At 49.7% G+C, this 14,534-nt stretch overlaps 1 protein-coding gene, 1 long non-coding RNA gene and 1 other non-coding gene across 3 annotated transcripts in view; all 3 read right to left on the bottom strand.

Moving 5' to 3' along the window:
* Positions 1-5,738, bottom strand: part of CSKMT (citrate synthase lysine methyltransferase) — a 43,888-nt gene extending 38,150 nt beyond the window's left edge. The window contains exon 1 of the mRNA XM_075325549.1: positions 5,550-5,738. Within this exon, the coding sequence (XP_075181664.1) occupies positions 5,550-5,587 (38 nt within the window). The 5' untranslated portion in view covers positions 5,588-5,738. The remainder of the gene's footprint in view (positions 1-5,549) is intronic.
* A 4,362-nt stretch (positions 5,739-10,100) lies between these two features.
* On the bottom strand, positions 10,101-14,531 carry LOC142254468 (uncharacterized). Its single transcript, XR_012727232.1, has 2 exons — positions 14,445-14,531; positions 10,101-10,384 (listed from the first exon to the last, which is right to left on the bottom strand). It is a non-coding gene; the product is annotated as an uncharacterized LOC142254468 (long non-coding RNA).
* On the bottom strand, positions 14,279-14,412 carry LOC142255513 (small nucleolar RNA SNORA57). The gene has a single exon (XR_012727438.1). It is a non-coding gene; the product is annotated as a small nucleolar RNA SNORA57 (small nucleolar RNA).
* Positions 14,532-14,534: the final 3 nt, after the last annotated feature.

Genomic DNA, 14,534 nt, shown 5'->3' with positions numbered 1-14,534 from the left:
CTGAAGAGGAACAGGGATTACCACTCCTTCTGCCTGCAGAAGAGCATCGGCTCGGTGGGGGGGGGTGGGGGGGGGGAGCTGAAGAATCGAGCCGGAGGACGAGAACAGAGCTCTATCCTGTACACGTGAGACACAATGTCTCTCACCCACCGGTCTGTGACCTGTGGCAGCTAAATGTACCCAGAAGCGGGAGATTCTGCCACCAACCGCGGATGCGGGGAGAGAGAGCTGAAATACATGAGGAGATCGCCTTGGCAGCGGTTCCTCCTGCTGCCTTCCTTGGGCGTGAATGAGCCCGGCCGGAATCTGAGCCCCTCTGAGCCTTTTGAGCCCTTTTAGACGAGTACAATTGGGACTTGCCCGAGCCTGGGAAGGACCAACCTCGACTGTCCCCCCAGGACAGCATTACTAGGGTAAGTCGCAATGCAGACATTGCGAGGTTAAGGACACCACCTGCGGCACAGATGTACATGTGCTCAAGACCAGCTGCGCAAGACCAGCTGAAATAGGTTAGGGTGCCCATACGGCTGCGAATGCCGGAGCAACCGACACGCTGATAGCTTCACAGACAGATTTCAACCCGAGGTCTATCTGTCTGTTAATGGCATCTTTAAGTGAATTCCCATTTCCCCTGCAACTATGGATCTAGCCGCAAGCCTGGAGATTGGGGGATCCACCTTTGGACCCTGGGTCCAGGGCTGTACCCCATCAGGGTAAAGGGATAACGTGCATCCTTAATACGTTTGGAGAAAACGTTTATCTGGTAAGCGTGGTGTTTCTGAACTGCGTCTCTGAAGTCAGCGTGGTCAGAAAAAGTACTCAATCTACGCATGAGTACTGAAAAAGGATTTCTCCTGCTGTGAAGCTGACTCCTCCACTGGGGGAGCTGAGGGAGAAATATGCAACATTCCATTGATGGACGCTATAAGATCATTCACTATGGCGTCCCCATCCGGTGTATCCGGATTGAGAGCGGTGTCAGGACCAAAGCCCTGATCAGCTACGTCTGCCTCATCATACAGAGAGTCGTCCTGCTGGGACCTTGACCAGTGATGAAGCCGAGTGTCGTACCCAGCGAGCTAGCTTAGGCTGTCTGGGACTGCCGTCCGTGTCAGAGCCTTCACCCTGGAATGCCTGGGACCCCCCCGGAGTACTGAGTACGTTCCAAATGAGGGTGGCCAGGGAGCATTAATCAAGATTGCCCATGGCCTGTCTGGAGTGCAAAGTCTCCATCCCATGACAATCTCCGTCCCTGTCCCTGGACAGGGTTCACAGGTGGTTTCTTTGGCCACTTCTAGTAGAGACCCCGGCTGACCAAGTGCTACAGGGGAGCATTGCCCACAATGGGGGTCAGTGAAACCTGCCGGTGGAACAGTTATCTGCAGGAAAAGCAGCATAGAAAGCCTGTGTTGCTTTTTTGCTGCTGTATTCTAGTCATCTATGCAATGTACAACATACAAGCATAAACACTTCAGCACATGCAGTACAAGCAGCATAGAAAGCCTGTGCCTTGGCACCCTTGCTTTTTTGCTGCTGTTGTCCAGCCATCTAGGAGAATATAGCCCAGAGTAGCGACCGTACAGTGCAATGTATAGCATACAAGCATATATACAAATGAACACTTCAGCACATGCAGTGCAAGCAGCCTATAAAGCCTGTGCCTTGGCACCCATGCTTTTTTGCTGCAGTTGTCCAGCCCTCTAGGAGAATATAGCCAAGAGTAGCGACCGTACAGTGCAATGTATAGCATACAAGCATAAGTACAAATGAACACTTCAGCCATGCAATACAAGCAGCCTAGAAAACCTGTGCCTTAGCACCCTTGCGTTTTTGCTGCTGTTATCTCGCCATCTAGAAGGTCATATAGCCAAAGATAGCGACCTACAGTGCAGTGTATAGCATACAGGCATAAAATACAAATGGACACTTCGGTAGTTAGTGGGGTCAGCACTTCAGGTGCTGCTTACCGCCCGCCTATAACGCGGGTGTGTGGTCGCCAGAGCCCTGTGTTGGTTGCCCAGAGCATGTCTCCGTTCCCCAGCTCGGACGGCGTGCAGGAATGGCTGCCGGCGTCCTTCTCCAGCTCGTGTGACGAGGGGCAGGCCGTGGGCGTGCCCCAGACAAGAGCGGGAAACTGGCGTCCCACTGTGTCCAGTGAAGGGGGCTGGAGAATGCAAAGCAGACTCCAGCCCTCGGCGCTGACTGTCTGTACAGCGTCCCGCCTCTCCCCTGACTGGCAGGGCTGGAGGCGGGAACGAAACGAAAACTAGGCCGCAAAGCCGGGGACTCGAGTAATAAGCGCGGCCGTCCATGTGCACGGCCAGTGCGGAAGTCCCCGGCGCACCACAAGTCCCAGCCGCGCCACAGTGTAAAAAACACCCAGCAACGGCCGGCGCGGCAGTTCCCAATACATAAAGTCACTCAGCAAAGCTGTAGTGACTAATAGCACGAGCGCTCTGCGCTGTTGCCCCCGGCGCACTAACACTCCCAGCAATGCTGGTGTGTGTGTGCGCGCTTGCCCGGGGACACAGAGTACCTTAATGTAGCAGGGCCTGTCCCTGACGATACTCAGCTCCATATCCAGCAGGTTCTCTGGGTCTGTGGATGGAGCCCGGTCTCAGTGCCTGGAGACCTGTAAGATCCCACTTCACCCAGAGCCCTGAGGGGGGATGGGGAAGGAAAACAGCATGTGGGCTCCAGCCTCCGTACCCGCAATGGGTACCTCAACCTTACAAACCGCAAGTGGGGTGAGAAGGGAGCATGCTGGGGACCCCATATGGGCCCACTTTTCTTCCATCCGACATAGTCAGCAGCTGCTGCTGACTAAACAGTGGAGCTATGCGTGGATGTCTGACCTCCTTCGCACAAAGCAGAAAACTGGTGAGCCAGTGATCCCACTGGGGGTGTATAGCCAGAAGGGGAGGGGCCTTACACTTTTTAGTGTAATGCTTTGTGTGGCCTCCGGAGGCAGTAGCTATACACCCAATCGTCTGGGTCTCCCAATGGAGCGCCGAAGAAAAGCCAAATAGTGTGCTAAAACAATAAAATTAAAAAAAAAACCCATTTTAACAATTTAGACTCAACAGGAGGGTCTGCTGTGTGGGACCTGTGGATGACGCACTTTTATGGGGATCTAAAACTACCACTCCCCTCATCCTTAGGAATATACCCATGTACTGTATACCATACATTGCTGTATTCTGAAAGATGAGAGGGGGTTGTGGTCACATTTACACTTTGGCCACTACATTAGTCCCTCCCTGGAGTGTTTACACTAAATATGACTACAGCCCCCATCATCCTTCAGAATACACTGATACAGTATATTCTGAAGGCTGATGACGGGGGTTGTGTTCCCCTTCAGTGTTTTTCCTCACCTTAGGACCCTTCGTTCAACCGACAACATTTGTGGCTGAGGCTCGGAGGTGGAGGTGGATCAAGATTACTTGGATCTTCAAGAGCCGCAATCTCTATCTGCGCATGCACAGCCTCCGATGCGATGGACTTCAAGAAAATGGCTACGGAAGGCGGCGCATACGCAGATGGAGATCTTACTTCTCTGAGATCTCCATCTGCGTCACCTCCGCAGTCATTTTCCGGAAGTCGCGTTTGAGGCAGCGCAGATAAACATTTTGGCTATGGTGACCGCTGCTGCAGCCATTTGCCGGAAGATCAATGGCGACCGCCTCCGCAGCAGATTGCCGGGGGATCCATGGCGGCCGCCTCAGCTCCCGATTGCCGGTGGGTCCATGGCGCCCTCATCGCGCCACCATAACACCGAAACCCGGCCCACAGCAATGTCAGTATCGCTCCAGCGACAGCACCAGCCTCCTGTGACTCACCCCACCGCCGCATTGTTACCCGGTAAGTTACATTCACTTTGTAAAACACCCCCTATTTTCCCCACAATTTGGGGGGGAAAAAAAAAAAAAAAAAAAAAAAAAGTGCGTCTTATACCGTATTTTTCGCATTATGTCTTTACATCAATTAAGAGATGTGCTCTTCAGAGCATCTGGGGGCATCACAGCCCGGACCAGACCCTAATCAGAGGACAATAAAACTTTCACACTGCTTATCTATGAACCACAACAATATTTATGCCACAACAGTTTGCCCCCTTGCCATAGTGATAGTTCTGCTTCACAACCTTTTTTTTTTCACTGCACTATTCTATGTCCTGTTGTGTATAAATATGTGACTTCAGATTTTGTGTTTTACCATGCCTGATGAAGAGACCTGAGTAGTCTCGAAAGCTTGCTATCATTACCATCTTTTCAGTTAGCCATTAAAGGGAACCTGTCATCAGAAATTTTGCACTAAACCTAAAAGATTCCCCCTCTGCAGCTCCTGGGCTGCATTCTAGCAATGTTCCTGTTCTTGTGCCCACTTTCTGACCAAAATAAAGACTTTGTAAAGTTGTACCTTTTTTTGTATTCAGATCTTGATAATGGTACACGGGGGCGGGCTCTCTGGCATCAGTTAGTCGGCCTCCCTCTCGCTTTAGGCCATCCCCCATCGCGCAATTTCAAAGAGGTGACGTGAGGTAAGCTGGCCAGCGCAGAACGGTGGAGGCGCGAGCACAAGATTATGGGCGGGTACTTGCTGATGAAAATCACAGCACCGCCCATAATCTCGCGCATGCGCAACACGTCACCAGCGGTCACACTGCAGTCCTGCGAGAGCGGCACAGCGCATGCGCGAGATTATGGCCGCCCATAATCTCGCGGGATTGTGCAATGTGCAGTGTGACCGCTGGTGACGTGTTGCGCATGCGCGAGATTATGCGCGGCACTGTGATTTTCATCAGCAAGTACCCGCCCATAATCTCGTGGTCGCGCTTTCACCGCCGCCTCCACCGTTCTGCGCAAGCGCTGGCCAGCTTACTCATGTCACCTCTTTGAAATTGCGCGATGAGGGGTGGGGGGCATGATAACATTGAAAGAGGGCCCACTGCTCTAGGAAAAACACCCCAATCAACTAGTCACAGGCCTAGTTAACCTAGGAACAGAGCAGTTAATACTCTTAAAGGGAACCGGTCACCAGATTTTGTGACTAAGCTGTGGCCACCACCAGTGGGCTCTTATATACAGTAGTCTAACATGCTGTATATAAGAGCCCAGGCCGCTGTGTAGAACGAAAAAATGACTATAATACTTACCCAAGGGGCGGTGCAGTGCAGATTGGTGGCTCAGTTGCGGCGCCTCCTCTTTCAGCCATCTTTGTCCTCCTCCTGAAGCCTGGGTGCATGACACATCCTACGACATTCACACAGGTTGGCATTGAGGTTCTGCACAGAATAATACTATGATCTGCCCTGCTCAGGACCTCAATGCCGACACATCATGCACACCAGCTTCACAAGGAGGACAAAAATGGCGGAAAGAGGAGGTGCCGCACCTGGAGAACGGAGCCACCTATTTGACCCATCTGCACCGAACCGACCGTTTAAGTATACAGTGATTTTTTTTACATTCCAAATCTGAAAATAAGGAGCGCTAATAGTGTAATACCAACAGATCACTGAGGTAGATCGGGAAAAATACACTCACCTGAAATGGTTGTGACAGTCACAACCACTAATACGCATGAGATAATGGCGTCTGCTGCAGCCCCACGTGGATGTGCATACAAAATGGAGGGTAAGGGGTTAATGCCGCGCATCAGCCGAAATGAAGATGTACAACGTTGATAATAAACGTTTTGGTGGAGATCACCATTTCTAGTTGTGTGTAAAATACTGAAAAAATAAAACAAAAGGCTTAAATGGAAAGCAACAATTAGTGAAAAAGAAATCTCCACCTATTCAGCAATTTGTACAACCCGCACAATGGTTCTAGTCACTTCACACAATTTTTTAATTTTATTTTTATTAATTATTATTTTTCACAATACATTTTTTTTATTATATATACACACACACACACACACATCTTGTTGTTCTTTGTACTATGATATGGTGGTCTGAAGTGTTTGTAAATTTGATGGACCACTATGAATTTGCCATGTCATGCAGCTAGTGGATTCTCCCGCTGATTTTTTTCATTCAGTAGGCGGTTCTCTCCTTATCAGTTGTGTGTATATAGTATATAATGTGTGTATACAGTGTATAATATATGTGTATATAGTGTATAATATATACAGTGCCTACAAGTAGTCTTCAACCCCCTGCAGATTTACCGTATTTTTCGGACTACAAGACGCACCCTGGTTTTAGAGGAAAATAGGAAAATAAAACTTTAAGGCTGGTTTCACACTACGTTTATTTAACATGCGTCAGGAACGTTTTTTTGCTGCAAAAGCGGATCCTGCTTTTACAGCAAAAAACGCATGCAAACGCATCTGTTATTTTGCAGGATCCTGCACTGGATGTTTAGGGGCGGGCATTGGAGTCATGTGATCGGGAGTGAGGGGAACTAGACTGGGAGCCGGCTTCTGACAGCTGCAGACGCTGGTAACCAAGGTAAACATCGGGCTTGGATACCCGATATTTATCTTGGTTACGAGTGTCTGCAGCTGCTAGGAGCAGGGCTGCCTGCACACGTAACCAACGTAAACATCGGGTAACTAAGAGAAGTGGTTACCCGATATTTACCTTGGTTACGAGTGTCCGCAGCTCTCAGGTGGGAGAGAGAGGGAGGGGAGGAAGGGGGAAAGACAGAGATGGAGAGAGAGAGAGGGTGAGGGAGGGAGGAGGAGAGACAGATCACGCAACACTGGTTCTGGGCATGCTCAGTAGAGCAAGCAGGATCCTGTCTATCAGCACGCCAGCGTTCACCTGCGTTTGCGTGCTGTTTAGTCAGGATCCGGTGACATGCAGTATTTAGACGCAGCTCAAAAACGCTACAAGTAGAGTTTTTGAAAGATGTTAAAAAACTGCAAGTCGCTGGATCCTCACTATAACGCACGCAAACGCAGGTGAACGCATGTTAACGCGAGTCCATTGCAAATGCATTGAAGTGAAAACGCATTTGCACTGGATCCGTTTTTCCGCTAAAAAAACGTTATGGACGGATGTTAAATAAACGTAGTGTGAAACCAGCCTAAGCAAAAAAAAAAAGTGGTCATGACACACTGTTAAGGGGCGAGGATCTGCTGCTGACACGGTTATGGGATAATGTCCCCAAATTCTCTACTAAGGTACCCCATCCCGGTAATGATTCTCCTGCCTTGTATATGATCCTGCTCATATACCCCCCCCCCCATCCATCCTGCTCATATACCCCCCCCCCATCCATCCTGCTCATATACCCCCCCCATCCTGCTCATATACCCCCCCCATATCCATCCTGCTCATATACCCCCCCCCCATATCCATCCTGCTCATATACCCCCCCCCCCATATCCATCCTGCTCATATACCCCCCCCCATATCCATCCTGCTCATATACCCCCCCCCATATCCATCCTGCTCATATACCCCCCCCATATCCATCCTGCTCATATACCCCCCCCATATCCATCCTGCTCATATACCCCCCCCCCATATCCATCCTGCTCATATCCCCCCCATCCATCCTGCTCATATACCCCCCCATCCATCCTGCTCATATACCCCCCCCCCCATCCATCCTGCTCATATACCCCCCCCATCCATCCTGCTCATATACCCCCCCCCCCCATCCTGCTCATATACCCCCCCCCCATCCATCCTGCTCATATACCCCCCCCATCCATCCTGCTCATATACCCCCCCCCCCCATCCATCCTGCTCATATACCCCCCCCCCCCCATCCTGCTCATATACCCCCCCCTGCTCATATACCCACCCCCATCCATCCTGCTCATATACCCCCATCGTGCTCATATACCATCCTGGTATATGGCCTGTATCCTATAGCACAGAGCAAAAAAAAATATAAACGTTTATACTCACCTTTTCCTCACTCCCTGCAGCACCGATCATCTTCCTCTCTGCGCTGCTGACCTGTGTGTGGAGCCGTTCCCCTGCAGCACACGATGTCTTCCTGTCTGTGCCAATCAGCTGACCAGCACAGACAGGAAGACATCGCGTGCTGCAGGGGGACGGCTCCACACACACAGGGACGGGTGAGTGTACTGAATCACTGCACCGCTGATGACGCGCGGGGGGCAGTGAATACAGCCGCACATGATCACTCCAGGCTGTAATTGCCAGGGGTGATCATGCAGACCGGCTCTTTACTATGCGCGCGTCCCAGCTCATCCTCCCGCCCACCTGGCAGTGCCGGCTTCAGCGCTGAGAGATGGGCGGGAAGATGGGCGTGCATATGTAATGAGCGGGCCCACGTGGTAACGGCAGGCGCTGCTGCTGCCTGCTCGTGCCCCCGATGACCCACTCCACCCTCGTTCCCGGCCGCAGCCCTATAGTCAGACCATAAGACGCACCCCCAACTTTCCCCCAACATTTGGGGGAAAAAAGTGCGTCTTATGGTCCGAAAAATACGGTAATAAGATGCAAATAAGTTAGAGCCTGCAAACTTCAAACAAGAGCAGGATTTATTAACAGATGCATTAATCTTACAAACCAACAAGTTATGTTGCTCAGTTAAATTTTAATAAATTTTCAACATAAAAGTGTGGGTCAATTATTATTCAACCCCTAGGTTTAATATTTTGTGGAATAACCCTTGTTTGCAATTACAGCTAATAATCATCTTTTATAAGACCTGATCAGGCCGGCACAGGTCTCTGGAGTTATCTTGGCCCACTCCTCCATGCAGATCTTCTCCAAGTTATCTAGGTTCTTTGGGTGTCTCATGTGGACTTTAATCTTGAGCTCCTTCCACAAGTTTTCAATTGGGTTAAAAGTCAGGAGACTGACTAGGCCACTGCAACACCTTGATTTTTTCCCTCTTGAACCAGGCCTTGGTTTTCTTGGCTGTGTGCTTTGGGTCGTTGTCTTGTTGGAAGATGAAATGACGACCCATCTTAAGATCCTTGATGGAGGAGCAGAGGTTCTTGGCCAAAATCTCCAGGTAGGCCGTGCTATCCATCTTCCCATGGATGCGGACCAGATGGCCAGGCCCCTTGGCTGAGAAACAGCCCCACAGCATGATGCTGCCACCACCATGCTTGACTGTAGGGATGGTATTCTTGGGGTCGTATGCAGTGCCATCCAGTCTCCAAACGTCACGTGTGTGGTTGGCACCAAAGATCTCGATCTCAGACCAGAGAACCTTGAACCAGTCTGTCTAAGGCTATGCGTGCACGTGTGCCTAATTCATGCAGTTACGCTGCGCTTTGTAGCGCAGCGTAACTGCATGCGTCCCCTGCACAATCTATGGAGATTGTGCAGGGGGCGTGCGCACGTTGCATATTAGAACGCAGCGCTTCAGCTGCTGCCCAAATCGCTGCGTTCTAAGAAGTGACATGTCACTTCTTCCGTGCGCTTTGCCGGCAGCTCCTGCTGTCTATGGCAGGAGCTGCATGCAGAGCGCACGTTCTCGCCGGCACCATGCACTTCAGAACGCAGCTTTTCAGCTTCGCTCTGAAGCGCACCTTTTCGGTGCGGTGCAGAGCGCACAGCCTCAGAGTCCTCCAAGTGATCATGAGCAAACTGTAGACGAGCCTTGACATGATGCTTTGAAAGTAAAGGTACCTTACGGGCTCGTGTGGGACGGAGACCATTGCGGTGGAGTATGTTACTTATGGTATTGATTGAAACCAATGTCCCCACTGCCATGAGATCTTCCCAGAGCTCCTTCCTTGTTGTCCTTGGGTTAGCCTTGACTCTTCGGACAAGCCTGGCCTCAGCACGGGTGGAAACTTTCAAAGGCTGTCCAAGCCGTGGAAGGCTAACAGTAGTTCCACAAGCCTTCCACTTCCGGATGATGCTCCCAACAGTGGAGACAGGTAGGTCCAACTCCTTGGACAGGGTTTTGTACCCCTTGCCAGCCTTGTGACCCTCCACGATCTTATCTCTGATGTCCTTGGAATGCTCCTTTGACCTTCCCATGTTGACCAAGTATGAGTGCTGTTCACAAGTTTGGGGAGGGTCTTAATTAGTCAGAAAAGGCTGGAAAAAGATAATTAATCCAAAACATGTGAAGCTCATTGTTCTTTGTGCCTGAAATACTTCTTAATACTTTAGGGGAATCAAACAGAATTCTTGTGGTTTGAGGGGTTGAATAAATGACCCTCTGAATAAACTTTTCACAATTTTAAAAAAAAAGAAAAAAAAAAAAAAAGAACTAACATTCTTTTTTGCTGCAGTGCATTTCACACTTCCAGGCTGATCTACAGTCCAAATGTCACATTGCCCAGTTAATTCCAAATGTGTAAACCTGCCAAATCTGCAGGGGGTTGAATACTACTTGTAGGCACTGTATCTATCATCTTCATCTGTATTATGCTTTATGTTGATGTTTCTGGTCCTGAAGAGGTTTTTACCTTGAAATGCGTAGACCTATGGAATAAAAGAAAGAATTATTATCATCAACATTATACATCTTCATTTCGGCTGATGCGCGGCATTAACCCCTTACCCTCTCCATTTTGTATGCATTTTTTCATTCTACACAGCGGACTGGGCTCTTACATACAATATTCTAGAATGCTGTATATAAGCGCCCACTGGTGATTGTTGCAGCTTATAGACATCAAATCTGGTGACAGGCTATTATAGCGCCATTTATTCCGTGGCACTTTACATGTGAAAGGGGGTATACATAATAGGGATAAGTAAAATATTCATAAATACAATGATAGATTGCTCTCCGTGAGAAACAATTAAAATTTTGTTGTTGTGATACCTTTTAATGGCTAACTAAAATAAAAATAAAATAAAATATGATGCTATAAAGCAAGCTTTCGAGACGTCTCAGGTCTCTTCCTCAGGCATGGGTACCATCATATTTTATTTTTTAATTTTAGTTAGCCATTAAAACTTAAAAGGTATCACAACTACAAAATTTTAATTTTCTCTCACTGAGAGAAAACATTTTTCAACTGGCTAACACGGTATCAAAACCTATTTCTTTTAACTAAACAATACAAGGCACAGACCGGTACAGGAGGAGGATAGAGGTTCCCTTTAAACCTTGAGTTTTAGCAAATCGCATTATACAGGGTTGGTTAGGCTGCTTTCATACATCCGGTTTTTGCAGTGCAGCTCAAAAACCTATGCAACGGACGCGGCGAAAAAAACCCGGATCCGTTGCATAAGTTTTTCCATGCGGCCCGTCCGTTTGACAGATGCGGCTTGATACTGAGCATGCGCAGTGCAAAAAAAACGCATCCGGCGGCCAGATGCGTTTTTTGCCGCAGTACACCGCATCCGGCGTCCATAGGCTTGCATTGCAAATCGCGCCGCAACACACCTGATCCAGCGCGATGCGGTTTTTTCACTGCACAAAAAAAAAAAAAACCATGCCAAGCAATGTTCCATCCGGCCGCAGCATGGGCTAAATATGCCGCATCCGGCAAAGACCGGACGCAACGCAAGGCCATGCGGCAGAATACGGTGCTAATGCAAGTCTATGCGGAAAAACGGTTGCGTTTTTTCTGCAAAGCGCCGTATTGTGCCGCATTGCAAAAACCGGATGTGTGAAAGCAGCCTTAAGGAAGGAATTTTGGCACATGTGAATGCAGCTGGGTTGAAGGGCATAGGGGACCTGACTGGTTCCCTTTAAAAGGAACCTGTCAGCAGAAATTTTGCCCTAAACCTAAATGTTTCCCCTTCTGCAGCTCCTGGGCTGCTTTCTAGCAAGGTTCCTATAGTAAGTTATTCTGCCCCTTTTTAGATCAAAATAAATAGTTTATAAAGTGGTACCTTTCAGTTTGAAATGGTACACGGGGGCAGGCTGTCTGTTGTCCGTTACTTTCCCTCCTGCCGCTTTAGGCCGACCCCCAACGCTCAATTACATACCTCAGGACGCCGCCCAGTGCGTCCGATGTCTCGCGCATGCGCCGTGCCACTGTAGCGGGACTCCACAGTGGGACCGCTGTTGACGTTGCGCAGGCACGAGATTATGGGCGGTAGCTTGCTGATGAAAATCACAGCGCCGCCCATAATCCCGTGCCTGTGCAACGTCACCAGCGGTCCCACTGTGCACAGTCCCACTACAGTGGCACGATGCATGCGCGAGACATCGGACGCACTGGGCGGCATCCTGATATAATTGAGCGTTGGGGGGGGGAACGGCGTAAAGCGGCAGGAGGGACAGTATTGGACACCAGACAGCCCGCCCCCGTGTACCATTAACAAGATTTTCAAACTGAAAGGTACCACTTTATAAAACTATTTATTTTGATCTAAAAGGGGGCAGAACAATAGGAACCTTGCTAGAATGCAGCCCAGGAGCCGCAGAAGGGGAATCTTAGGTTTAGGGCAAAATTTCTGCTGACAGGTTCCCTTTAACATGTGCACCAAGTCTGCATGACTTGGCAAAAAAAAAAAAAATAAAAATGTGCATGCTTTTAACAATTCTGGGGTGGAAAAATGCTGACAGCCTTGACATGCTGCAGATTTATTTCTGCAAGGTGGGGGGGGGGACACACAACTTGCGCACAAAACTACAGGTTTCTCGCAGACTTTGCAGGCATAAGGACTTGCACGCAGTGGTGACAATTGCAAAATAAGTGATAACACTGCAGAGTTAGACGTAACCAAGGCAACAAAAAACCTTATGCACATAGCAGGTAGTTATAACTTTCAGTTAACCCATTTAGGATGTGATTAAGGCTGCTTTCACACATCCAGTTTGAGCCGGCTCAATCCGGCTGTGAAACCTATGCAACGGATGCAGTGAAAACACCACATCCTTTGCACAAGTTTGTTTACACGCGGCCCGTCCGGTTTTTGCAGCAGGCTACTGAGCATGCGCAGTGGGAAAAACCGCATGCGGCGTCCATAGGAAAAATGCGCCGCGTTGGCCAGATGCGGGTTTGCCGCACAAAAAAAAAAAAAAAAAAAACATGCCAGGCAACGTTCCATCCGGCCGCCGCATCGGCTAAATCTGCCGCATGCGTCAAAAACTGGACGGAACGCAAGCCCATGCAGCACTGTTAGTCTATGCAAAGAAAAAAAAAACAACCAGCAGCAAAAAAAAAAAAAAGTTGAATTTTTTCTGCAAAGTGCCGGATTGTGCCGCACAGGAAAAACCGGAGGTGTGAAAGCAGCCTTAGGCTACTTTCACACCTCCGGCTTTTGCAATGCGGCACAATCCGGCACTTTGCAGGAAAATCGCAACCGGTTTTTTTTGCTGCCGGTTGCGTTTTTCCTGCATAGACTTTAATTAGTGCCGCATGGGCTTGCGTTCGGTCCGGTTTTTGCCGCATGCGGCAGATTTAGCCGATGCGGCGGCCGGATGGAACGTTCCCTGCTACGTTTTTTGCTCCGGCAAAAAAAAACCGCATCGCGCCGCATCCGGCCGATGCGGCGCTTTTCCCAATGCATCCCTATGGATGCCGGATGCGGCAAAAAACGCATCCGGCCGCCGCATGCGGTTTTTGCCACTGCGCATGCTCAGTAGCATGCCGCAAGCGGCAAAAACCGGACTGGCCGCATGTAAAAAACGTATGTAAAGGATGGGTGTTTTCACCGCATCCGTTGCATAGGCTTCACAGCCGGATTGAGCCGCAGAGTTCAAACCGGATGTGTGAAAGTAGCCTTATTCTGTAAGTCTCGGCCAAGGACAACCCCTTAAGGCTACTTTCACACATCCGGTTTGAGCTCTGCGGCTCAATCCGGCTGTGAAGCCTATGCAACGGATGCGGTGAAAACACCCATCCTTTGCATAAGTTTTTTACATGCGGCCAGTCCGGTTTTTGCCGCTTGCGGCATGCTACTGAGCATGCGCAGTGGCAAAAACCGCATGTGGCGGCCGAATGCGTTTTTTGCCGCATCGCGCCGCATCCGGCATCCATAGGGATGCATTGGGAAAAGCGCCGCATCGGCCGGATGCGGCGCGATGCGGTTTTTTTTTGCCGGAGCAAAAAACATTGCAGGGAACGTTCCATCTGGCCGCCGCATCGGCTAAATCTGCCGCATGCGGCAAAAACCGGACCGAACGCAAGCCCATGCGGCACAATGCGTCACTAATTAAAGTCTATGCAGGAAAAACGCAACCGGCAGCAAAAAAACCCGGTTGCGGTTTTCCTGCAAAGTGCCGGATTGTGCCGCATTGCAAAAGCCGGATGTGTGAAAGTAGCCTTAGTAAGCGCTGATGGCATTACATTCTGCTGCAGGCAATCACTGCCAGCAAATATCAGTCCCAAGTATTAAGGCGGCTTTACAAAACTCTAGGCCTAAAACCAGGCAGCCACCTCCATAGGAGGCGCCATACGGGGCTCATATACAACGTGTCCCAGTGATTGAGGATAGAACCAGCCCAGGAAAAGAGCTGGCACCGAAGACATAGCACCGGAAATCATCTACCTCCGCACATAACACACAGGGGTACAGACAACGCCCTGCATGCCAAGAAATGGAGGCACAACGCGACACCACAACCAGCCCCTCTCACCTGCCACATCCCGAAGAGAGGCCAAAAAGAGCGCGGTCAGCGTTTATATACCCCGCTGCCACACGCTGGACACGCCCACTTATAGACTAG

Source organism: Anomaloglossus baeobatrachus, chromosome 10 (genome assembly GCF_048569485.1).
Source record: "Anomaloglossus baeobatrachus isolate aAnoBae1 chromosome 10, aAnoBae1.hap1, whole genome shotgun sequence".
Taxonomy (NCBI): Eukaryota; Metazoa; Chordata; class Amphibia; order Anura; family Aromobatidae; genus Anomaloglossus; species Anomaloglossus baeobatrachus.
Note: the sequence above shows the minus strand (reverse complement) of the source record. Positions and strands in the feature narration are given on the sequence as shown.